Source organism: Epithele typhae (assembly GCF_022376455.1).
Source record: "Epithele typhae strain CBS 203.58 chromosome Unknown BXZ73scaffold_77, whole genome shotgun sequence".
NCBI classification, from domain to species: domain Eukaryota; kingdom Fungi; phylum Basidiomycota; class Agaricomycetes; order Polyporales; family Epitheliaceae; genus Epithele; species Epithele typhae.
The window spans coordinates 1-22,952 of record NW_025954268.1 but is presented as its reverse complement, the minus strand read 5'-3'; the positions used below and the strand labels follow the sequence as shown (position 1 = coordinate 22,952).

General features: G+C 59.8%; 10 protein-coding genes across 10 annotated transcripts; 5 read left to right on the top strand and 5 right to left on the bottom strand.

Moving 5' to 3' along the window:
* Positions 1–284: 284 nt before the first annotated feature.
* BXZ73DRAFT_54251 (ubiquitin-like protein) lies at positions 285–848 on the top strand (the record flags this gene model as incomplete). The annotated part of the gene is made up of 4 exons (XM_048021141.1): positions 285–351; positions 463–525; positions 656–714; positions 774–848. 4 exons carry the CDS (start codon positions 285–287, stop codon positions 846–848), a joined length of 264 nt encoding a protein of 87 aa, XP_047873001.1.
* Positions 849–2,442: 1,594 nt separating this feature from the next.
* Positions 2,443–3,247, top strand: BXZ73DRAFT_54208 (uncharacterized protein; the record flags this gene model as incomplete). The annotated part of the gene is made up of 3 exons (XM_048021129.1): positions 2,443–2,768; positions 2,829–2,898; positions 2,951–3,247. The coding sequence occupies 3 exons, from the start codon at positions 2,443–2,445 to the stop codon at positions 3,245–3,247; spliced, it is 693 nt and encodes a 230-aa protein (XP_047873000.1).
* A 760-nt stretch (positions 3,248–4,007) lies between these two features.
* On the top strand, positions 4,008–5,754 carry BXZ73DRAFT_54233 (DUF455-domain-containing protein; the record flags this gene model as incomplete). The annotated part of the gene is made up of 5 exons (XM_048021137.1): positions 4,008–4,330; positions 4,402–4,565; positions 4,617–4,777; positions 4,825–5,030; positions 5,127–5,754. The coding sequence occupies 5 exons, from the start codon at positions 4,008–4,010 to the stop codon at positions 5,752–5,754; spliced, it is 1,482 nt and encodes a 493-aa protein (XP_047872999.1).
* An 82-nt stretch (positions 5,755–5,836) lies between these two features.
* Positions 5,837–6,566, bottom strand: BXZ73DRAFT_92588 (uncharacterized protein; the record flags this gene model as incomplete). The annotated part of the gene is made up of 2 exons (XM_048026412.1): positions 5,837–6,381; positions 6,437–6,566. 2 exons carry the CDS (start codon positions 6,564–6,566, stop codon positions 5,837–5,839), a joined length of 675 nt encoding a protein of 224 aa, XP_047872998.1.
* A 936-nt stretch (positions 6,567–7,502) lies between these two features.
* BXZ73DRAFT_106102 (uncharacterized protein) lies at positions 7,503–8,525 on the bottom strand (the record flags this gene model as incomplete). The annotated part of the gene is made up of 3 exons (XM_048016500.1): positions 7,503–7,534; positions 7,593–8,366; positions 8,417–8,525. The coding sequence occupies 3 exons, from the start codon at positions 8,523–8,525 to the stop codon at positions 7,503–7,505; spliced, it is 915 nt and encodes a 304-aa protein (XP_047872997.1).
* Positions 8,526–9,321: 796 nt separating this feature from the next.
* Positions 9,322–9,949, top strand: BXZ73DRAFT_54223 (uncharacterized protein; the record flags this gene model as incomplete). The annotated part of the gene is made up of 2 exons (XM_048021134.1): positions 9,322–9,448; positions 9,507–9,949. The coding sequence occupies 2 exons, from the start codon at positions 9,322–9,324 to the stop codon at positions 9,947–9,949; spliced, it is 570 nt and encodes a 189-aa protein (XP_047872996.1).
* Positions 9,950–12,895: 2,946 nt separating this feature from the next.
* Positions 12,896–13,108, bottom strand: BXZ73DRAFT_106100 (uncharacterized protein; the record flags this gene model as incomplete). Its single annotated transcript, XM_048016499.1, has 2 exons — positions 12,896–12,954; positions 13,009–13,108. The coding sequence occupies 2 exons, from the start codon at positions 13,106–13,108 to the stop codon at positions 12,896–12,898; spliced, it is 159 nt and encodes a 52-aa protein (XP_047872995.1).
* Positions 13,109–14,180: 1,072 nt separating this feature from the next.
* BXZ73DRAFT_54189 (uncharacterized protein) lies at positions 14,181–16,607 on the top strand (the record flags this gene model as incomplete). Its single annotated transcript, XM_048021125.1, has 2 exons — positions 14,181–16,123; positions 16,427–16,607. 2 exons carry the CDS (start codon positions 14,181–14,183, stop codon positions 16,605–16,607), a joined length of 2,124 nt encoding a protein of 707 aa, XP_047872994.1.
* A 529-nt stretch (positions 16,608–17,136) lies between these two features.
* Positions 17,137–17,927, bottom strand: BXZ73DRAFT_106098 (uncharacterized protein; the record flags this gene model as incomplete). Its single annotated transcript, XM_048016498.1, has 6 exons — positions 17,137–17,208; positions 17,262–17,331; positions 17,394–17,495; positions 17,584–17,641; positions 17,700–17,772; positions 17,838–17,927. The coding sequence occupies 6 exons, from the start codon at positions 17,925–17,927 to the stop codon at positions 17,137–17,139; spliced, it is 465 nt and encodes a 154-aa protein (XP_047872993.1).
* Positions 17,928–20,148: 2,221 nt separating this feature from the next.
* On the bottom strand, positions 20,149–21,630 carry BXZ73DRAFT_81285 (uncharacterized protein; the record flags this gene model as incomplete). Its single annotated transcript, XM_048023476.1, has 9 exons — positions 20,149–20,247; positions 20,306–20,440; positions 20,762–20,868; positions 20,927–20,972; positions 21,024–21,117; positions 21,171–21,254; positions 21,306–21,321; positions 21,350–21,428; positions 21,601–21,630. The coding sequence occupies 9 exons, from the start codon at positions 21,628–21,630 to the stop codon at positions 20,149–20,151; spliced, it is 690 nt and encodes a 229-aa protein (XP_047872992.1).
* Positions 21,631–22,952: the final 1,322 nt, after the last annotated feature.

Sequence of the window (22,952 nt, the reverse complement as noted above, 5' to 3'; positions counted from 1 at the left end):
TCGCTGGAAGCAGTTGTGTGTGGGCTTCAATCATCAATGGCGCGGGGCCTGCAGAAGATGCAAGCAAAGAGGGGTGACAGAAATGGCAGTAGGCAAGGAGAGTTCGCCGTCGCTGCGTGTGTTCGGACATCTTGCCTTCGCCGGACCGCAGTGGCTGGCTGAGGGCCGGGGTCCGGAAGCCGCGGTGCTCGAGCCCCGCGTGCCGCCGTGCGGCCTCCTTCCTCCGACCACCACACTCTGGGACCTCCCTTTCTCTATCTTGCCATCCACGCCTCAGGCTCACCATGGAAGAAGAAAAACAGGAGGATGTTAAACCGAAGATCACCCTCGTCGTCGATTTCGAGGGGCAGAGTGAGTTGAACACGTTCGAGGACGCGCTCACGACGCGTCGCGTACTTAGACGCGACGCGCCCCTCTGAGCTTCGATCCTATCTCGTACCCCTTATTCAACCTATCTTGCAGCATGCTCAGTGAAAGTGAAGCCGGGGATGACATTCAAGAAGCTTTTTGAGGCGGCCGAGGCGAGTCCATTGACATCGTGCCCTGGCTCGCGCCCTCTGACCCCACACTTAGAAACGCTTCGGAAAGGAACCTGGTCGGTGTTCTAGCAGCGATCGCGAGAAGGAGCGTGGCTTATGAACTGCTATCTCACCAGGAACTTTCAAGTTCACCTTTACCGGACAGAGACTCCGTCCAGAAGAGACCCCACTGGAGGTGCGTTCTCCGCGTGTCTGTGCCTGCGCCGTGCGTGTTCCCAATCCCATCTACCGCAGCACAATATGGAGGACGGAGACCAGATCGATGCGCATTTGCAGCAGGTGAGCCCCCTGGCCGTCAGTGTGTTGTAAACTTCTGACCACCGTTCAGCTTGGTGGTGGATGGTAGGCTGGTGGAGGCAAATACCCAATGTAATCAAGATCGTCATATTGTATTATCCGCCTCTAGTCTTGTATCTCTTTTGTGCGTCTATCCTTGCTCTATGAATGCTTTATATCTATCGATAGCCCCCTTGATCCCCTTCTAACGCATCTTCAACTTTCGTTGCGGAGCATGCCCCCCACGAGTCTGCAAGTGTAGGGAAGATGCTACCCCGACCGGCCTTGTGCGCGCATGTAGCCCATGAGGATGTCTTCTCTGGGCTAAACTATCGTTGGGCAGTGTAAACTACAGGCTCTAGGGCCTGCAGCGGGCTGCATAGCTGACCATGCCAGTCTCTCGCGGTTCTCGCGTGCGTAGGTTCTCCCGTGTCCACGTGGAGGCCTCGCGCTACACGACATGCACATTGGTGTCGGACCTCGACACGCCCCCGGTACGCAAGTCATCTCATGCTACCTCACCACGAACACGCCTCCTGCGCCCCACGATTCGCGTCCAATCCTCGAGATTTCAAGTCTTCTCCGAACCTCCCCCCCTTCTCCACTGCGGATCCACGCATAAGACTGCCCCCGACCGCGCATCCTGCAACACACGGCCTACGCCCCTCACCGTCGCTCGTCCGACTGTAAAATAGACCAAGGCTCCTCCGTAGGGGAGATGCCTACCCTCCACAGTCTCAGCCTTCGCCGTCGCGGAACTACACTCGACAAGCCTCCAGCCTCCGACAAGCCTTCTCTCGCCTCTACCGTCTCTACCACCCACTCTATCAGGCACCTCTTCAGCACTCGCAAACGCAAACCTCCTTCCACCTCAGACACCGACAGCAGCAAGAGCTCCAACATGGGTAACGCTCCCTCCGACATGAACAACGCCAACGGCAGCGTCAACGGCGCCGCCGCCGCGCGCTCCAAAGCTGCCCGGCCCGCGACGATGGGCTCGGGCACGGTGCGTGGGATGCCTGGAGCTGAGCCCTCGACCCCGCGCCGCACCTCGACGACCCCGCCAACGGTCGCCGCCCCACTCGTGACGAAGGAGCACGGCGAGCGCTCCTGGGAGGCGGAGCTGGAGGCGAACCAGACGAAGACGCAAGACACGCAGGACGTCCCGCAGGTCGTCGACGAGCCCCCGGTGACGGGCGACGTCGACATCGACGTCGGGGAGTTCCGCGACCTCGAGGCGGGTCTGCCTGCGGTGGGCTCGTTCGACATCAGCGAGGTCACGGAGGAGCCCCAGCAGTTCCGCGACGCCCCGGAGACCATCACCGAGCCGCCGAAGGTTCTCGAGTCGGTCGTGGAGGCAGAGGAACCGCAGACGGAGGCGGTTGCAGCGATACCCGTCGATACCCCGACCTCGACCCCGGCTCTGAACGATGATGCGACGCCCCACGTAGAGCTCAAGACCGAGCCCGAGGCGTTCTCGATGGACGACGAGCCGACGGTTCCTCCCCAGCACCCCGACTCTGACGAGGACGACGCTGAGCACCACCACCTCTCCCACCACGACGCGGCCTCGGACGCCACCGCTGTCTCCCCGCCGACCCCTCCACAGGTGCCGATGCCGATGCCGATGCCCGTCTCCCCAGTGTCCTCACCTCACCCGCACATCTGGGCGCCCGGGACCTACGTGCTCGTGAACGCGCGCGGGGGGACGGCGGTCGACCTGCACGGGGCCGACGACCGGACACTGATCGGCTTCCACAAGCACGGAGGCGAGAACCAGCAGTGGGAGTTCATCCCGTGTGGGCGCGGGTACGTCATCCGCTGCGTGCGCCGCGCCAAGGACGGGCACGCGTTGTACCTCACCACCGAGGGCGGCGTTGGGGAGATGAAGGCAGTCGTGGCGAGCCCGTATCCGGTTACGTGGCAGGTCGAGCAGGACGGGGACGCGATCCGGTGAGTGTTCGCGTTGGTTCAGCTTGTTGGAAGCCCGATGCTGATGGTGTCGGGTTACAGGGTGTGCTGGCCTGACACGAAGCTGGTCTGGGACCTCGCGGACTGGGGCAACAGCAAGCTCGGGACCAAAGTACGTTGTCTCGCGCTCTTCGGTCGCTGCTCGTCTTGACACCTGGCTCCAGATTCACCTCATGGAGAGGAAGCACAAGGAGCGCTGCCAGGAATGGCACTTCACGCGCTGCACGCCCACCCAAGCGCACGACCATGGGCACGACGACGAGCACGAAGTCGTCAGCGCCCGCGCGCTCTCGCCCCCAGCGTCGACGGAGACGGTGACGGTCATGGAGGAGGCTGGCCACATCACGACGACGCGCACGACGACAACCACCGTGATCACGACGGTCACGGAGGTGACGCGCACGCCGAAAGGGTTCCTGCACTCTCCCCGGGGGCAGCGCAAGAGCATTGGGTATCGGTGAAGACCGCGTTCAAACAGTGGCGACTCAGACAGCCGTCGTGGAGGCCAGGAGAGACGATGGTGTGGATGAGAACTCTACTGTGGTGCAAAGGACCAGCATGACGCTGAGCACACGGCCGAGGAGCCTTTTGAATTTCTATTGCTTCGTCGTTTGGTATGTTTTGTTTGCTTTCGTGCACATGTACTGTCTTGCCTCCTTCTCACTGCTGTAGCATATAACTTAGTTTGAACACATGGGCTTGTTTTGTCTTGCTTAGAAGTAGACACGCATGATGAAATTCTTGTCTACATTCCACCCTGCATTCACGATGCTCAAGCCCGGCCCAACGGTCACCAACAGTCTGGACTCTGGCATACTTAGACGCGTTGGGCGGTCACGTGTGTGGAATCTTAAGTTACATTCCGGATCTGGTTTGTCGTTTTCGAAGTCCCCTCGTCCTCTATTCCATGCGTTATCGTCTTCTACCACCACTGTCTTATAGCACAACGAGTTGCAGAGGAAGATCCTCTCCATCCCGGCTTCTCTTCAGCACCTTCGTCGCCGACAAACACGGAAGAGCTTCCAAACACTACCAGGAACAATTCTTGCTTGCCTCTAGATCTTCTGCAAATGTATGTATCTTCGAGAATCCGAGCTCTACAACGCTAACATCATGCTGTCAGTGTCCTATCAAGGTCTCGCGGGCATTCTTACACACTTATTGCCCGCTCCAAGTTATGGAGAACCTTTCGTCTGGGAGGGACAATACCGACGACGCTGAATGGCTCAGGTGTGTATAGCATATGCCCATCTTTCTGCATGTTCTGCGGCTCATCGTGCTCTCAGGGTATCTGCTCTCCACACCCTTGCCTCCCACTCCCGATTCTTCCTCAACCTCCGCTCGCAAGAAAGCACCTACCACTCCCTCATCCTCTTCCGCCTCTCTCCCGCGCACCTCCCCGAATCCGACACGGACACCCCCGCGAACCTCCGGGACCAGCTCTACGTGATGGAGGCGAACTGCCCGCACCTCGGCGCGGACATGTCGCACGCGGAGATCGAGGAGTGCGACACGGGCGTCGTCGCTGTTTGCCCGTGGCACAGGTGCGTAGTGTCGGGCCCGGGATCGTGCGCGACTGGGCGGGGTTGATGGTCTCATGGGCGAAGTGGGCTAGGTACGACTTCGACCTGAAGACGGGCCATAGCGAGATGGGCTTGAAGGCTTGCACCTACGCGACGGACGTGCGGACGGCGGACGACGGAGGGGAGCACCTGTGGGTCGAGACTCCGGAGGGAGGGAGCGGGTGGCGGCTGGTGGAGTTTCGGCCGGTGTCTGAAGGTGCGTGCGTGCTCATTGAGCGTGTCGTCGCTGCTACAACATGGACTGCAGAATTCGCGGATCCACCCCCGCCACCACCCGACCTTTCTCATCTGGCTGCTCCCTCCGCGGTTCCGAAGGAGCCTGAACCTTTGGTGCCGCTGGAGGACGCACCGACGACACTTGTTCAATGGGCGGTGCTCATCCTGAACACGGCCGACCCCATGCTTAAGGTGAGGATATGCACTTCTCGACGCGGCGGTCTCCAACCTCGAAGCAGGTGCAACGGACAAGACATGCCGTGCAGCTGTTCCGCACTGGGAAGCTCAAAAGCATCGGACACCGGTCCTCAAAAGCTCCTCGACCGCCTGAAGTACCACCACGAGAGGAGCTGTATACGCAGAATCAAGTGGATTCCGTGAAGATGTCGCGCAAGCGGAACAAGGCGATCATGTTGCACGCGTTGGCGAACATCGAGCAGTGGGCGTGAGTGGAGGTCCTGGTGCAGACGACGCGCATGCTCATTCTCTTCCTCCCAGTATTGATCTTGCGTAAGTACTCTCCATCGCGGAGACCGGCTAGATCCTCATATGCCAACAGTTGGGACATCATCGCACGCTACGGCCCCTCGCATCCCGACCTCCCGCCCGCGTTCTTCGCCGACTTCACGAAGATGGCGCTGGACGAGTCCAAGCACTTCTCCCTCCTCACCGCACGCCTCGCCGCGCTCTCACCCACCACTCCATACGGTTCGCTCCCGGTGCACGCCGGGCTCTGGGAGTCCGCACAAGTCACGTTCCCGTCCCTCCGCGCGCGCCTCGCGATTATCCACCTGGTCCACGAGGCGCGCGGGCTGGACGTGAACCCGAACACGATCGACAAGTTCCGGCGCGCGGGCGACTGGGACACGGTCAAGGTGCTCGAGACGATCCACCACGACGAGGTGACGCACGTCACCACCGGCCATCGGTGGTTCACATGGGTGTGCGCGAAGCAGGGCGTGGAACCGGTCGAGACGTTCAGAGAGGAGGTGCGGAGGGGGTGGAGAGGCGACTTGAAGGGGCCGTTCAACGCCGAAGACCGGGAGAAGGCGGGACTGACCCCAGACTTTTACGAGAACCTGAAGGGGGAGATGCAAGGCACGCTGTACGGACAGGGGAGGGGCCAGCAGGCGGATGTTGCGGTGGGGTACGAGGGTGCAGGGCGGTAATACATTAGGTGCGCCCGGCAGCGATGGTGGTACACGAAACGGTGCTAACCAGTCCATAGATACAACACAAGAATGCACACTTCTACCAGTCACGATGGTGGTGCTCCGCCGGGAGCACCGTCTCCTCAGCCACCGCCTCCTGCGCGGCGAGCCCCTTCTGGTACGCCGTCCACGCCAGATAGTTCCCCTTCATCTCGCCGTAGAACGCGTCAAAGTCCTTGCAGACGTGCGCGCCGTTCCCCGCGGGCTCGCGTGTGTAGTTGCGCGCGAACGCGTCCGGGGGCTCGAGCGTCGCGTCCGCGGAGCAGAGCACGGACTGGCGGATGAAGTTGACGCAGTGCGCGAGGTGGCCCATCTGGTGGCCGCCCGCGCTCGGCGGCGCGTCCTGCGCGAGCGCGGTGCGCACGGAGCGCAGGCAGTGGAGCATGTGCGACTCGGCGACGACGAGCATCCGGCGGTTCGCGCCGAAGTGCACGTTGCCGTCGCCCGCGGTCGCGGTGAACATCCACTCCTGCGTCGCCTGCGGGGCCCAGAGCGGGTACCGCTGCGAGTCTTCCGGGAGCAGCAGGACCGCGCGCTCGGCGGCGGGGACGGGCATGAGCGGCGGGAGGTCTTCGTCGACGAACGCTGGCCCGGAGTCGGGGGTCAGCGCGTCCGCACGGGCGTGCGCGGGGAGACGCACTGTAGTGGCTCAATGGGGGGCTCCGCTTGGAGGCGGCGCGGTGCGTCGCGCGGACGTGGAGGACGTCTATCCACGCGTTGAGCAGTGCGAGGACGACGACGGCGACGAATGCGAGGGGGCGTGAGGACATGCGTGGTCGGATGGGGAGCAGAGACGAGGGAGGATGGAGGCGCGGGGGCTTCGTCTGCCGTGCTCGCTCCCCGCTCGTGGACCGGTGCCCGTGGTCGTCTGTTTAGGTTCGGAGCTGCTGAGCGCTGATGCCGGCGCGTTTCGTGCCCTACTGCCTCCCGCTCCCGCTGCTCCGCTCCACGCCGGGTTGTATGTGGCAGCTGCCGTGTTCCACATACGGCCTTCAGGGATCCCGCAGGTCCAAGTCCGCCCTCGCCCGCCCTCGCCTCATCTCGAACGCATTCTTCTGCATGCAGTGCACTGTTTCCGTCATCTATCATGGGCGGCCTGTACAGAGAACAAGGACGTCTACGGGCGTGGATGATTGCGGACAGCCTCGCGAAGCCCCGCAGGACGCGCTCCCACGACCTCTGCTCGCGCGGGGGGCTGCGATCCTTCTCCAGTGCCTGCGCACACGGATCCCCCGCTTCTCCAGGGCTCCGCGTTCGTCGTGGGATCAAGAACATCGCACGTGTCGGGCGGACGGGAAGCCCATAGCAAAGTTTTTGCCAGTACGGGGTTTGCATGTAGCAAAGCGACCAGCCAGAGGAAACGGAACGCTTATGCGGTATTCGATTAGACATTTGCACCGCTCGCATGAGGTTATGTTTGAGTTCAGTATACGCCACGAAGAGCACGGCGTACGCGATAATCAAACGTCGGAGACGACGTCGCGCGGTGACATTTCGGCATTGATAGACAGCGTCGGAAACGCGAAGTCCGCCTCCGGTGTGCACAGCCGGCACGGGTGTACTGAAGTTGCAGTATGGACTAGGACGGGAAGCATCCGGATACGACAATAATGATAGATAGGCATTCTGGGGTCACATACAGCACTCCGCACACGCACACGCCGCATTCGCTCATCCAAGATGCCTCTGTGCCCGACTCGGACTCTTCAAATCGTCTGATACTGATACATGTACATGCCTGCGCGCGCGTCAGCTCCCGCTTTCCCTCGTGCGGCTCGAAAAGCAATCGCACTCACCATACGTCGTGTTCTGCGTCGTCCACACGTCGAGCAGGCAACCCGAGCCCTGGCCAGGCGCGCACGCGACCTCGAACGTCGGCATCGTGCCCCACTTGCACGGGAAACGCCCGACCTCGGTCTCCTCGCCCCGCCGCGGGCGCACGCGCCGCACGGGCTCGCCCGCCTTCGCCCGCGGGCGCGTCGCGTACGAGAGCGCGCGGACGTCCACCGGGCGGTCGCCCGCGTCGAGCATCGTCACCTCGAGCTCGAGCGGCTCGTCGTCGCCGCTCCACCGGAACGGCTCCGCCTCCGGGCCCTCGAGCGGGTCCGCGGGGCCGGGGAGGTGGACGACGAGCGAGCACTCGTCCATCCCGAAGTCGAGCGCGCGGAACTGCGCAACGGTGTGCACGGCGGGCGCGACGTGGAGGCGGCGCTCGCGCGGGTTGAGCGTCCCGAAGGCGCGCGCGAAGTACTCGTGCTCGCCGACCGGCGCGGGCTCGCGCGGGCGGTCGGGGAAGACTTGGGCGACGAGCCGGGGGAGGGTGAGCGCGGGGGCGAGGGTCGGGGGTTGCTGGCGTCCGGAGCGGTAGAGCGTGTCGAGGCCGTGGTAGGGTGAGGCGAACTCGAGCTCGCCTGGGGAGAGCGAGGCGTAGGTGGTGTCGAGGATCCGGTGCATGGCAAAGAGGGCGATGCCGTCTGTCGCGGCTACGAGAACGAGGAGGGCGAGGGTCCATGTGAGGCAGGACGGCGCACGCGACGACGCTGGACGATGGGACCAGTCGCCACGAGTCACTACGACGTCGCTGAGCGGAGGGAAGTGCATATAGCGACTGTATGCGCACCTTCATCGTGCTTGTTGTCGCCCTCTCCAAATTCGAGGGAGTCGCGGTCGCCATTGGGAAGAAGAGAGTAGTTCTCCGGAACGCTGGGGAGGGTGGTGTGGAACGGCATGGCGTAGGGAGAGAGCGAGGCGAGATGCTGGGCGCAAGACCTCTTCCGCTCCGCGCCAGAGAGAAAGTTTGATAAAAACGCACGGGCGGTGTTCAGCCCCTCCACTTGAGTCTCGAATACCGTCGCAGTTGACACTCTTCACTGTCAGGGACGGCTGTACTCGGCGGAACACACAACAGATAGAAGCTTCGGTCGTGGGCTTTTTACTCAGCCTTTGATGACAACGGAGCCGGCGAAAGAGGCTGTCCAGGTCATCTTTCCGGGCTGCTTCGTGGGGCTATTCTTGTTGACCGAAGAGCTGCAGTGGGCATGCGGGAGGAGGACGGTGACGGTGGTTGCAGAAGGAAAAGAGAGAGACTCTCGGCCCTCGGGGCGGCGCTCGCCGGTCAACTTGACGCGGAGATTCAACTGCATAGGCCTCCCGGCGCCCACTGGCACGGAGAAACGGGTCTGCTTCCCACCTCATCTGACTGGCACAACTCCCCTGGATGCTCGACCCTCGTGGGCGCGCCTCGTTCCCAGCTCCTCGCTGCTCCGGTGGGAAGCGGACCATCACTTGGACGCGCTCATACGGCGGTGCAACTACTCGCGAATACCGCCTCCACTTGACCTCGATTGATGTTCTCTTGCTGTCTGCTTCAGACATTCCCGAATGGGCTTCCTCTATCCTGTGCCTGCTCGCCCCTGGACTGACACCACCCGCGGCTTTGCGACCGTCCGCTCGCCCTCCACCTCGTCCCCAACGACTCTCTGGATACTCTCCGCCCTTCAAAGGTTGCAACATCCCTCCTCTACCATGACACCAAAGTGGCTCGAGTCCTTCGCTCTCACTGCAGCCATCTCTCTCCTCGTCGTCAACTTCACTTACAAGGCCTTCAGTCTCACTTGGCTCCTCCGCTCACAAGAGCCTGAGCTCATAAACAGTATGTCCCATTCCGCACCCCACACCTTTCCTCCCTCACGCGCGCCTTCACCACCCAGACGGAATCTGGGAGATCGACCGACCCCCCGTCGCGCTCGCCTTCGACGCCGGGCTCCACTACGACCTCAACGCCTCCGCCGCCTGGGCGGCCCTCGTGCCCGGGGACGGCCTCGTCCACCTCGGCCCCGCGCGCGAGCCGTTCCTCGTCTCGATGCTCCACCAGCTCCGCTGCCTGGACGTCATCCGCGACCAGCTCGCGAAGCCGCTCGCCGCGCGCACGGAGCAGCCCGCGCGCCACTGCATCAACTACGTCCGCCAGATGATCCTCTGCCGCTCCGGGCTCGAGCTCGACGCGTACCAGTACCCGAGCAACATCAAGCCCGTGGAGCCGCACCCGGAGCGGCGCTGCCTCGACTGGCGGAAGGTGTACGAGGCGGTGGAGGAGAACCAGCGGGAGCACGCGGCGTGGCTGGGCGCGCGCGAGATGCGGGCGGAGCTGTGAGCGGCGGGGCGTGGGCGCGCGAAGCCGGCGGCGGACGACCGGATCGCACGTTGAACGTAATGGAGCGTTCTTGTTCTTATCTTCTGCGGATGATCATCTCGGCGCGCACAGTGTCTCCTCGGCAATAGAGCGATCTTTGCACTGGTATGTCATTCGGTATCCGACCGCTGGTGCGAAATCCCCGGGCTGTGCTAGCAGCGCGAGCATCATCGTACTACACGTTCTCAAGTCGTGCCGGGCGCAGCGAGGCCAGCCTGACGGCATAGTCCCATGTTTTCCTCACGAGATATGGCTTCCCGTCTTCTACTTCGCGACGCACTCTGGGCTTCCTCAGTCGTGCAACCACCCCTAGAGCTTGACAGATGGGGCAGCTATGCTCGCGACGACGGTCTTTCCATTCACCCTTCACTGAACGTCAGATTCTAAGGAGGCGCCCCAAATCACACCTCAACGGTTTGGGCACTCCAGCTCTCGGCGAACGCTCCCGGTACGTGCCTCGCGATCCCGTCGCCTCGCACCATGCAGGGTTTCTGGTACGGCACGAAAGGCTCTGCTGATGCTATCCGCAGCTTCGCCACCATCGGTAACAAAGATTGCTTCCGCAGTGGCGAGTTCACGCGGGAACACTCGCCCTGGGCACATAAAGTTCCCGGCTCCAATCCGGCAACTTCGAGCGCAGTATACAAGCGTGCGTCGTTGGTTTAGGAAGATATAAAATATCATCATCGAAGACACATACAGAGGGAGAAGACTGCGAAACGTTGACCTGCGCAACCTCACAAAATGGTAAGCAGCGTGTCGCGCTCCCCTACTGTAGTAAGCTCATCTCACCTCAATCATCCTGCGCGGCCACGAGCCATTCCAGGTCCTGGATTGGCCCGTCGGAGGACTCAGATTCAGGTACAACAGCTCCGCGCTCTGCACGAAGTTCTTATTGAGTTAGATTTCAGAGGGGGCTCAAGATGCGCACCGAATACTCCCGCGATGGGAGATGCGTGGGTTGGGATCACTGCGAGCGCGGTGCAGAGAATGACGAGCAGGATTTTCGCGCGGGAGATCGTGTGGGGTGGCATCGTCGAGTAGGTGGTTCACTGATGCTGTGAACGGAATCAAGGGCGTATTTATGCGTCAATAAGGCGCTTTGAGAGAACGCCAGTGTCGAGCTTGGCGTAGCGGTGGTAGACCGGGCGCAGGCCCCGCCCAACTGACGTGCGGGCGCCGTGTTTGAGCAGACGCTTTGATCACAACCACACCTTGTACAAAATTACTTGGGGACCGGAAGTAGGCTATTTCTGGTTATCGCCCACTCAAGCTCGTCATAATGTCTGAATAATTGTTTAAGACTCGATTCTATGAAAGCTCTTCGAAGTGCTTCCTATTAGCGAAGCGTGGATGACATGCACCAAGGGTACTCACGACGACGCTCTTCCTTCCCGGGTGGTTTCTCCAGCCACCGGATCTCTTCGATGTGTAGGTCATCTAAGTCATCGTCGCTCGCTAAACCGTATTCATTAGTTCGGGATTGATCTCGGGGCCACACTCGTACCACGACGCGGTAAGGAATACTCGGCTACTGCTGCTTTGCGTATCGTCCCGCCTTATCGCGGAAAGGTAAGAGAACCGTCGACCAGTGAGCAGACACGTGTGATACGTACTCACCCCGTTCGGCGAGTCCTTGAGCAACTGGGTAGGCGTCGATCCCGGCTAGGAGCGTCGAAACGACCGCGAGGAGAGCCACAAAACGCGAGCAAGCTGGCATGGGTAAATCGAAAACCGAAAGAGTGTGGGGGATGGAGCTTCATCGGTAGGATTGGAGGCTCCTTCTTGAATCTTGAATGTCAATGCGCGTAGGGGTGCGGACAGCACGGTCCGATGGGTGGCAGTCACAGCGAGTAGGTTAGGGCATATTGATGCACGCTTCGGGAGGGATGATCTATCCAGTGCCATGTGGTTAGGTATACAGATAAGGACAGCGACGCCCACGGAGATGCATCAATCAGTGGCCGACCTGTCATCCAGCAGCAGGCGGCAGTGCAGAGCGCGGTCGTAACTGGCAGATTAATGGACTCTTCTGATTTAGTCTCGTGGGGAGTGAGGTATATCTGGGATTGTCAAGAGCCCGGATGTTATATAGCTATAGAGTTGGAAGATGTGATATCTTGTGTCAAACCTTGCTGCTATTCAACCCACAGTAGGTATACCGGGTCCATTGGAGGCTCGAAAGTTGAGCGTCTTTGACACAGTACGCACTACCACGTCGAGTACCCATAGGACCGAATGGAGACCGACTTTGGACCGAGTGACGTGAAGTAAATGCTCGATGAACCGGCACGAGTGAATAGAGTCATATTTAAAGGCCCCAGGAGATGTACAGCATGAACATCTAGGGAAATATCGTCATGCAGAGTCCCCAGGACCAGCATATCTGGAAGGTGATAATCTGGGCTCGGACAGTTTAATGTATCTGCCACCGAAGAGAACACTTACACGCTTTGACATGGAACTGTCAAGACATCTGCGGCCTCAGTGCGAATTTGTAGATCTGTGAAACACCGGGCCTGTTTCTGAGCGCCGAGGGAGATATTCTACCAAGAGCACTTTAAATCTCCCGCAGGCGACACGCCAATCGAGCGCCCCACGAGGCAGAGTGCGTTCAGTCACTGAATGACTGTGCTTGTATAGAGTCATATGCGAGATTTTTTCACTATCAAAACTGGAAACATGCGTTGCAGATCTTCCGGATGCCAGCGCGAGATGTACCGAATTCGACAGCAGCCTCCCCGCGGATTGATCGTACCAATTGACGTGTTTATAGCAAACGCCAGAGGAGCACATGTACAAGAACGAGAAACCAGTTCTTCTGGGACGGGTGTTCTGAACAGTTATGATTATTCGCGCGTAATTCATCGTGACATCTACCACTGGACGTACGGGAATGTTCGTTCTTTAGCGATCCTGTTGCTGGAGCCACTTGACCTCTTCAACATGCAAGTCATCTGCCGTGTCTGGTTGCAGCGTCAATTAGTAATATATACCAACGTGTAAGTTCACTAACACACCTTCGCGGGGAACACCGCTGGCCACGGGAGCCGCAAAGCCCGTACCATATAACATGGACATCAAAGCGAGGAAGAAGAACAACTGAGCAAGGTGAGGCATCTCTGTAGTGGCAGTATGAGTGGGTGGGTCGAAGTTAGTGGTTCCAATGAGGATCCTTTATAACACGTCGCACGCGTCCACGCATTTCCCTGTCCGGGCGTGGTGGTGTGAACTAAGCACCAAACTTAGGTACAGCCCTGCAGCGATCTGTTGTGTACGTACCTTCTCGTTCTTGCTCAGCGTACCGGAGTGGTGAGGGCCGGGAAGAACGACGTGTGGTGTCAAAAAAACGTTCATACCCGTCACGTCGGGCCCCTGCATTCTGATGACAAGTTCGATACGTTCCTGGAATCCCGGATAGGTCGATGTCAGAGCTGGATGGATTGTGGATGGATGTTTTCATCAAGAGGCACAGAAGTGCCAACCCTAGAGATAACAACGCTTTTTGGAAGTAAACTGAGAGGAGGGGAGCGATAAGAGGTCGACGCAGCAGCTGCCCACGAAGCGTATGCAGGAGGAACGACGGGGGCGGCTGGACGAGCCAAGCTACATGAAGCGTTGAATAAGCAGAATAACGTACTCTGAGCGACCTAGGAGGAAACGTTCACACGCCCTCGTGACCGTGATTGCATCTGAGGGTCGAGACTCGAGGCGCTGACGCGTCGCCCTTCTCCTCAAGCCCCACCATGGCCAGGGCTTAGCTGCGAGGTCTCCACGCTGTCTCTTCGTCTCCTAATCTGCGCATACGCTGTCGTCGCCCACACCGCAACTGGAATGCATCTTTTCCCTTCCTTGAAGGTCTCACAACGTCCACATCCCCGTCAAAGTTCAGCTTCCCAACACCCATTGGGGCGCGCTCAGACATGAACAGTGAGAAAATAGTACGCAAATTCTCTTAAGACACAATGCTGGTAGGAGACTCTCATGCCTAACGGTGCGTTAAAGACACTGTATTTCGTCGTAAGCGGGACTCATAGGCTGGGTTGGAATGTCAGCCTCGCGGAGCGCTGAGATCACTGTTCGCATTGGTTCTCCTGTTCCACGTATCCCTTCATTCAGTCCAAGTGCGACGTTGTAAAGCTCAGGTATGTCCATCCATCGGATCTCCGACGTTGACGCTCATCCTTCCTAGATGTCTGGCACATCATGTCGCCTACGACCGCTCAGCGCACTCCTGGGCTTTCATATCGTCGCCGCTCTCGTTATTTGTGGAAGGGGTCATCCAGCTGCGTACGAACTTCCTCCTCTTGCTCCCTCCCTATATGCGCGCCAAGACCCTGCGTCGTCCATCAACTGGTGGCCGTTCCCCGCGTATAGTCAATGGAACAAGCCGACCGATGCAGCGATCCCCTCGTCCCTCGTTGGGCCTACGGACGTCGCTGTTGGAACTCAACCATCTCAAACGGCTTCTACAACATCGCTTTCGGCCGGCCCTTCGCCTACCACTGGGGTCTCGACCACAACACCCTCCGCGCCATCCTCCACGACATCCGCTACGTCCGCTTCTTCCATAGTGCACATTGCCGCCCTGCCACCAGCGAGCCAACAGTCCTCAGTCACTAGACACCGCAACCAAGTGTTGGCCGACAGCCCCAAGGACTTCAATTTCGCTTTCCTCTCCCCCGTCTTTGCTATCTTAGGCGTCGGCGTTGGAATCGGCGTAACGATGCTTCTCTATCGCGTTCTCGGTGGTAGCCTCACCCCTCAAGGCTCCCATCTCAGGTCCGGTTCGGCCTACACGTCTAGCGCGCTCTCCCCTCACGGATATCCTGCCACTCCCCGTCGCTCCTCCCTCGTACCACCAGACCTGACCCCACGGCCAAACAGCGCCCTACTCGTGCCGAAGGAGACGCCTGGCGATGCCAAAGAGGAGAGCTCCTGGCTCATGCGGGCACTCTCCACTGTCAGCCGAACGTCCACCGCCACCGGAGCTCCCGCCCGCGACGCGGAACAAGACCCTTTTCTAGCAGACCCTACCGCTGTATGTGAAGTCGCTCGAGTCGACACTCAACGCCGGATTGCGCCCGGGTCACGCTCCATGTCCTCCGACCAGCATGACTATGGCGAAGAGGATGACGTGCTTGCTCAAGCTCCCCCCCGACACAAGTCCATTAGGCGTAGCATTCTGGAGCGTCTACGTCTGGGCACTATCCGCCGGCCTCGATTCCAGTCGTATCCTGAAGAGGGAGATGACGAGGAATATCTCGAGCGTCGGCGTACGATGCGGTCGTGGTCTGCTTCCCATCGACGACGCGAGAACTCGGGCCCTTGGGACGACGGGTCACCAATCCGGCGCCCGTCGCACATGCAAGAGAGGAGGGATCTCCTGGCGTCTCCTCCTGGGTTCCGCATCTTGCTCGAGGATCCGGAGTCTGGTTTCCTGCAGGAAGAAGACGGTTCGCCTGCGGTCTTGCCTTCGCGCGCTGCTACGATCATCACCTCCAAACAGGAACCTCCTTCGCAATCCTCCGACTCTGACGGTGCACATATCCCTCGTCCTCCCTCTGACAGGTTCACGCCCAAGCCAAAACGGAGGACGGCTGAGGACAAGCGCAATAGTCCTTTCACCCCTCCGAGCAAGGCGACTCTCGCTTCTGCACCGCAGTCCCCTAGAGTCTCGCGTCCGCTGTCTGAGCGCCCTCCTCCGTCCTATCATTCTCTCGTGGCACCCGCCCACGCTCCAGTTCCAGATTCCGCGCATATCGACATCTTGCCATTCAACCCGCCGTTGATCGCGTCCCCGCCCCTCCAGACGAGCCTCCTGTTTGGTCCCGCTCCCGAGCTTTCCCTCCGTCATTTCCCCGCTTCCCCGCCGTACCCCAGGGCCTCCAACGACGACACGCCCAAGGCGCGCGGCAAAGGCAAGCAGAAGAAGGACAAGGACAAGCGTCCTGATAAGCACGCGGACAGACCTCCCCGGAACAAGCTGCACACTGCGCGCGAACCGCCCCCGCTCCCCTTCCCGTCCTCGCCGCAGTTCCACACGCGGCTGACAAAAGCACATCTGCCTCCCTCTGCGGCAGCGGCGGCGGCGTCGTCGTCGGGGGCGACGCTCCTCGTCCCGTCCGCCGCGGTGTCGCGTACGCTCACATCGTCGTCTTCCGGCTCGGCGTACTCGCAGCTCGACCGCGGGGAGTCGCGGGCGCGGGCGGACCTCGAGCGCATGCGAAGCGCGTCGGTGTACTCCCAGGCATCCGCGTCGGGCTCCGCGCTGGACCTGGACCTGGCGCCTCCGCGCGATCGCGCTGGGTCGGGTTCGCGTGCTCGCGAGGAAAGGCACGCTACCTCGGCGGCTTCGCTCGCGCCCGCTCAGACTCAAGCTCAAGCTCAGGCTGAGCCAACCGCGGGTACAGGCGCGGGTCTGAGGCGCGGCACGAGAGCACGGGGCACGCCCGCGCAGCGGCACCTCGCGCGCAAGACGGCGCTGGGGAAGGTCGACGAGATCGTGGCGCGGAGCTACGGCGGGGGGAGCCCGGTTCCCATGAGCCCGAACAACTACGGGAAGATCGTGGGCGACGCTTGGGGAAGGGTGCGGGTGCGGGTGCGGAAGATGAGGTGATGGGCATGAGCATCGAGCAGAGGCTGGAGATGTCGAAGAGGCGGTAGACGGAGTGCCGGGTGCGTTTCTGTAGAGTATGTGATTTTATTTGTAGCACGTCGTTTCGGTTAAAGGTCATTGCTCCCATTGCTTGAGTATACATGGGGGTCTTGTCTTGGCGAGCATATCGTTGTGTGGTCTGTGTCAGGATCGTGCAGCGTCGGGAAGAAGAGCATACGGGATATCTCAAGGGTTCGCAGCCTTAGGGCGTATCGAGGCGAACCGATCCGGAAGGCGTGCGACGTGCACCTGCTCAAAGCTTCCCGCGGTAGAGGGCGAGCGAGACGGGCTTGATGATGAATGTGGAGAGATCTAGCTAAGCGACGAGGGGGAGGAAGCTTTGATAAGGCATACTCTCCCCAAGTGGAAACGCGTCGTGAGCCACGCATACATCCCTCGAGACGGGGCGGTCCTTCCGGGGGAAGATAGTATGATTGAAAGCGGAGATACGCAGGCGTAGGTGACGAGGGTGATCAGCCAGCCCACCGCTTCATAGCTTGGACGGCGCCATTTTGTGGTGGGTGCCCGACATGCACAACCTGCTGTTCGTGACATCCCAAATCTGCGTCGACGCGTCGGCAGGTGTGGAGGGGAAGGGGCGGGCAGGAGACTCACCTCTGTGACGGACGACAGCATACGCGAACCTGACGCGGTAGTCGTGTTCACAACCTCGATCGTCACCCCGCTGGGCACGTAGATCAGCCGGGGCCCGGGACTGGTGCTGGAGATGGCGCGAAGGGCACTCACGCGAGCGCAGGGGCATGGAAGGACGTGTTGAGAGCCTGCGAGACGGATCCCCACGGCTTCTTCTGGACCATGGCGAGTAGCGAGATGGCGGCAGACGAGCACCTGCGCGAGCAGCCAGAACAGTCTATTGAGCACGAGGGCACGGTGCGCAAGCCGACGGAAGGCGCAGGAGGGGAAAGTATGCACTCACACGTCGATGAGGTAGACCGCGCAGCCGCCGTGCATGCTCCCATTCCAGTTCAGCATGTCTGCCCGTCTGTCAACGCGGTGCTCCTGCCAGACGCGGCGCGCGGAGAGGCGACGCACCGGCTGCGACAGTGAGGCGGTACGTGACCCGCGCCTGCAGCTTGCCGTCGCGCTCGCGCGAGAAGACTTCGACCTCGGAGGGACGAGGCGCGAGGCGATGGAGAAGGCGAAGGTGCGCTTCGTCTGGCTGTCGCGGACCCATCGGTGGAAGAGGTCTTTGGCATGCGGTGGGACGTCGCCCTTGATGACGATGTCGTTGACGGTCGGGGCTTGGGGAGGCGCGGACATGGTAGTCGAGAAGACGGTGGATGTGGTGGGGTGGTGGACGGCGTGGACGGAGTGGACGAAACATGAGCTGGGCCGGGTCGGGTGGATGAGTAACCGGCTGGAGGCGCGATGCTGCAATGTGGTTGGCTCGCAGAGGCCCTCGTCGCTCTACGAGCTGCAAATGGTCCCAAAGAGCATGTAGGATACGACTTTGTATAGGATACGAGAACAGGCTGGTTACAAGGCGTCTTCGCTGAGTGAGACGGTGTCCTTGGAGGCCTGCAGAGAGCGAACGGCTCCCCAATGGGCCGTCCGGCCCGTCAGCTGTTGAAACGGCAACTCGAGCTCAACCGCTTAAGTCCCATCGTCTATGACGTCCGCGACCCCATCCCCTCAGCGAGGCCGAGACGCACGCACGCGCGTACATGGACTTACCGGTCGGATTTGGGGTGGTGTTTTGTCAAAGATCAGTTGAAGCATTGAAGTGGAGAAGGCGCCCAAAGCTTCTTTATCTTATCTTATCTTATCCTATCTCACAAGCACCGCGTCGAATACTTCCGTGCCACTCATGTTGCCACTAGTCTTTCATCGACCGGTATGCGAACATTTCATATCCACATGCTAGGGTGAGCTCGCCCGGACTTCTCTTACTTGAAACCAGACTGAAATCATACAGGCCACATCGATGCATCGTTCCTGGGTGTTGACCAAAAAATCAATTCTGGCGGCCCCGTGTTCCAGCGCAAATGTCATGCATTCATGACCCAAATTCCGATCGAAATATCGACTGAAATGGGCGTTCGAATTGCCTAGCCATCTCGACAAGCTCAGTCTCATCGGACATCGCAACGCAAGAAGCGCCGTTCGCCACGCGTCGGATGAAGTCCGTTGCTTTCAGCGGCGCACCGCAAACACACCGGGTCTCGTAAGTCATATGATCTCAAATATTATCCCTTCTTTCAAGAGGCCTGAGCTCAGCCTGCAGCTGAAGCCAGCAGCCGTATACAGTTTCAATACCTCTATTTCCAAATATCTGCGACAGTATGTAGATCTCGGCCGGTCCGCAACGTTTCTTGTTACCACAGCCACCAGCGTCAAGAAAAAAGCCGCTCAGCGAATATTTCACGGTTGACACAGTCTTCAGTAAGTATGTACTTGATCATGAGTACTGGTGTGGCTGCTTACACGATGGTTTCTACTACGCATCTTAATCGTGGTGTGCTCACCGTAAACGCGTCGGAAGTAGGTCGGTATTCCAATTCCAAGCCCCGTAGGAGGTCGGCTCAGCAAGAAGCCGGTGTGCATTCTTTTCAATTTCATATAGCGCACGTCCTCCGACCGTTGACGCCTGGTGAGCGCAGCTAAACCAGATATCGTGTTTGTTTACTAACTGCTAAGGCGACAAGACCTCTCCGAGTGGCATATATAACGGCCGATCTGTTCAGGATTTCCCTAACCAATCGTCTCAGCACCACATTCCTCCATCGTGAATCCTCTCAGCGCACAATGTAGAGCCTTCTCGATACCATTCACAACTTTTCCGGCCAGGTCTTCGACTATGTTATCGTAGGCGGCGGCACCGCCGGCCGAGCCGCCTCAGTACAGGTTATGCATAAATCCCTGTGAGAGCGCCCCGGGTTTATGCATACAGTACCTTATGCATACACAGATATATGCATAAACATTGAAGTATGCATACAGCGGTAAGAGCGTCAATATCCGTAAACAAAAGGACAGCCGCGTGAATCGAACCCGCAGCCTGTTGACATTGTACACATGCGACACAACAGACCACTACGCCAATGTTCCATGTTCTTTGTGCGTTGCTTATAGAATATATACTCTCTTCAATACTGACATAAACACAAGGCTTTTGTTGAACTCGTCGTTCATCACAGTCCAGTCATACTTCTCAACACTGCTTGCATACTCGCCCTCTCCTCGGGATGCTTACCTATGTCTAAGATTGTGTTTATACATACATCCGGTTTATGCATACGCCCCGTTTATGCATACGATTCGTTTATGCATACAACACGTTTATGCATACAGCGCGTTTATGCATACGATCCGTTTATGCATACAACGCGTTCATGCATACGGCCGGTTTATGCATACGGCCGGTTTATGCATACAGCCCGATTATGCATGCGGCGTGATTATGCATGCGGCATGATTATGCATACGGCGCATTTATGCATACGCCCCGTTTATGCATAAACGGTGCGTATGCATAAATGGTTCATATGGGTAAACACAGCGTATACCGGTGGGGCAAGACGACAGTCGTCAACCCCAGGGCCGAGTCCACGGCGGTGAAGGCGACAATGGACATAGAGGGCTGGTGTAAGCGTAGAAATGGGGAATCCGGGATATGACGCGTTGCGGGGAAAGCGAACGCGAAGAGAGTTGGATCGCGGGAACGCGAGGTGCGCGAGGAGGTCAGAATGGACGAGACCGAGGAGGATGACGAGCGCGAGTGCGACACCGAGGGCGAAGGCGACACCGAGGGCGAAGGGGAACGCGCGGTGCGTCTAGACCGATGCGTCGCGTAGGGCTGCCGTATCGATCCTAGGTGAACGCGGGCGGATCGCGATGGGCGTGTGCGAGGCGGGACGGACAACGTGCGCGGAAAACGTGCGCGAGGACGACATGGACGGGAGCCAGGCGAAGGCGCGTAGCCACTAGCGTGGTCGGGTGGTCGAGGGACGACGAGTGGACGTGAGTCGTAGAGAATGGAGCAACGCGACGCTGCGAGGACGCAGGAGCTGAGAGAGAGCTCTGGCGTCGATTCCTGGTGTGCGCGTCGACCGGTCATGGGTGTGATCACGAGGCCGGACACGGTGAGTACGCACCTCACGCTCGCCGCGCAGGCCGGGACGGCCGAGTGAGGCGGAAGGGCGCGCGCCGGCCAGGGACCATGCGCGGAGGTGTTCCTCGAGCACAGCCACCCCCGCAGTGCCTGGATGACGTGCGGGTCGATCACATCCCGCTTTTCTCGGAGACGCGTCTCATCTCACGGCCCGCCCGCGCGTACTTGCAAGAGCACGAATAGTATGAAGCATTCTACGAAACAAACATTACTACGCCCTCTACGGCCCTCTACAAAGGGCGCACCCAGTTGCGAGCGCAGATTCGGTTCCACTTCTGGAGGTTGAACCCGCCTTGGACGTTGTCCAGGCCAAGCGCCTCGATGAGTTTGCGACCCAACCTATGCGGTACGGTAAGTAACAGGCGCGTAGATACAAGAGGAGAAGCACTCACGCGGCCACTACGTCCGATCGGAACTTCTTCCCATTACCCGGCTGTTTCTTGCCCGACTTTCCTTTCCCCCCGCCCCCCATGTTTCTGCAACGCTCCGTCAGCTTGCCCTCACGCGCGTAATAGAATGCGACTTACCGGGTGCCAGCCCCAACTCACGGTCGTCCGATGTAAGAACCTACAGCGGCCATGGGGGAACGTAAGGCTCCCGCCGTTGTTCTTCTTCACCTTGATGCGACCTCCAAGGCCGTTCTGGATGGCCTGAAGCGCACATGTTAGCGCATCGTCGTGGCAATGAAGCCGGAATACGTACCTCACATACTAGTGCGACCTCCATACCATGTACGGACCCCGCATAATCTGATGCAAGGTCTGCGTGCGATGGTCGGAATCGTCAGAAAACGTATGTAAGTGGAACGATAAGAATACTCACGTTGCGGTGCTCGATGCTCATAGGCGGCATGGTGAGCGAGTCAGCGACAGCGATGAGTGGGTGAGGTGCGCTGGGAGAGTGGATGTTGACGGTCCGGGGCGCGAGCGCGGGTGGAGGGTGACACGTGGGGTGAAGGCACCACGAGTGAGGGTGGTGCGGCGACGGTCGTGGTGGCGTGAGTGGAGCATGGACGGTCTTTCAGGACCCAGCGCGAAGAAGAGTGACGAGCTACTCACCTTAGACTGCACGCGGGTGAGGCCGCGCGCGAGAGGTTGTCACGACCGGGGGTACGTTCGCGGAACAAGACCGAGAGTGAGATTTGCGGCGGGTCCGGCGGTCGCAAAGGGGGAGGGGGATGGTCTGTTGAGGACCCAACGCGAAGAGGAACGAGGAAAAGCTCACCTGGGCTATCGCGGGCGTCACACGTGCGCGTGTGGCAGAGCGTCGACACGCGTGGAGGACGGTAGGCGGTCGCGGCGGCGTGGAAGATGAAGGGCACGGGGGAAGGTCGGGGAGAAGATCCAGCGCGAAGACGAGTGACGACACTCACCTGGGCTAGCACGCGCGGGAGACGTGCGCGGGCGGCAGGGCGTCACCACCGGCGTCACCAACGCGGTAGTAATCTGGTTGTATAGAGGAGTGCTTTCGTTGGGGCAGAAAGAAGAGGTGAGAGAGGGAGCGGCGAGGAGAGGAGAGGAGGGCAGAGGAGAGGCGGCGAAGACAGACGAATGGTGAGACGCCCGTAGAGTGTCGCACGACGTAGCGAGACACTCACCGAGCACTCGGAAACGGACCACGATGTCGATCGTCGTGCTTTCTGGATGCGTTCGAGAGCGAGAGGCCGCCGACAGACGACAGTGGATGGAGGGCGAGGATGTGGCAAGCGCGGGAGCGTGGAGCGTGGAGCGGGGCGCTGAACTTTCGATTAGCTTCTCGCGTTTGTGATATCGCACGCGTGCTCACAAGGTGCGTTGCGTCTCGCGATGCGTAGCGTCTCTGGTCGTTCCTCACCTCGATCGCCTTTGGCCTCGTTCGCAAGGCCCGCTTGAGTGGTACTTCCTGGCGTTTCGGTGTTCCAAGCTCTTTAATTTCTGAGCATCCCCCTTCCTCACATGGGTCGACGACATCTAGCACGGACGACACTACTATGGCTAGACGACATCTCGCCAGGACGACGCTGCTCACTATTTGGACGGGCCTCGGTGTCTTCGGCAATGTCCGCAGGGCACCGCTTGACTCCTGGTCCGTGATCCGTCGCGGCGTTCAGTTACGGCCCGAGGGTTCGGCGTTTATTCCGGCAACTTACCGGCGTCTTGCTCCAGCGTTGACCCGGCCCGGGGTCCTATTCCCAT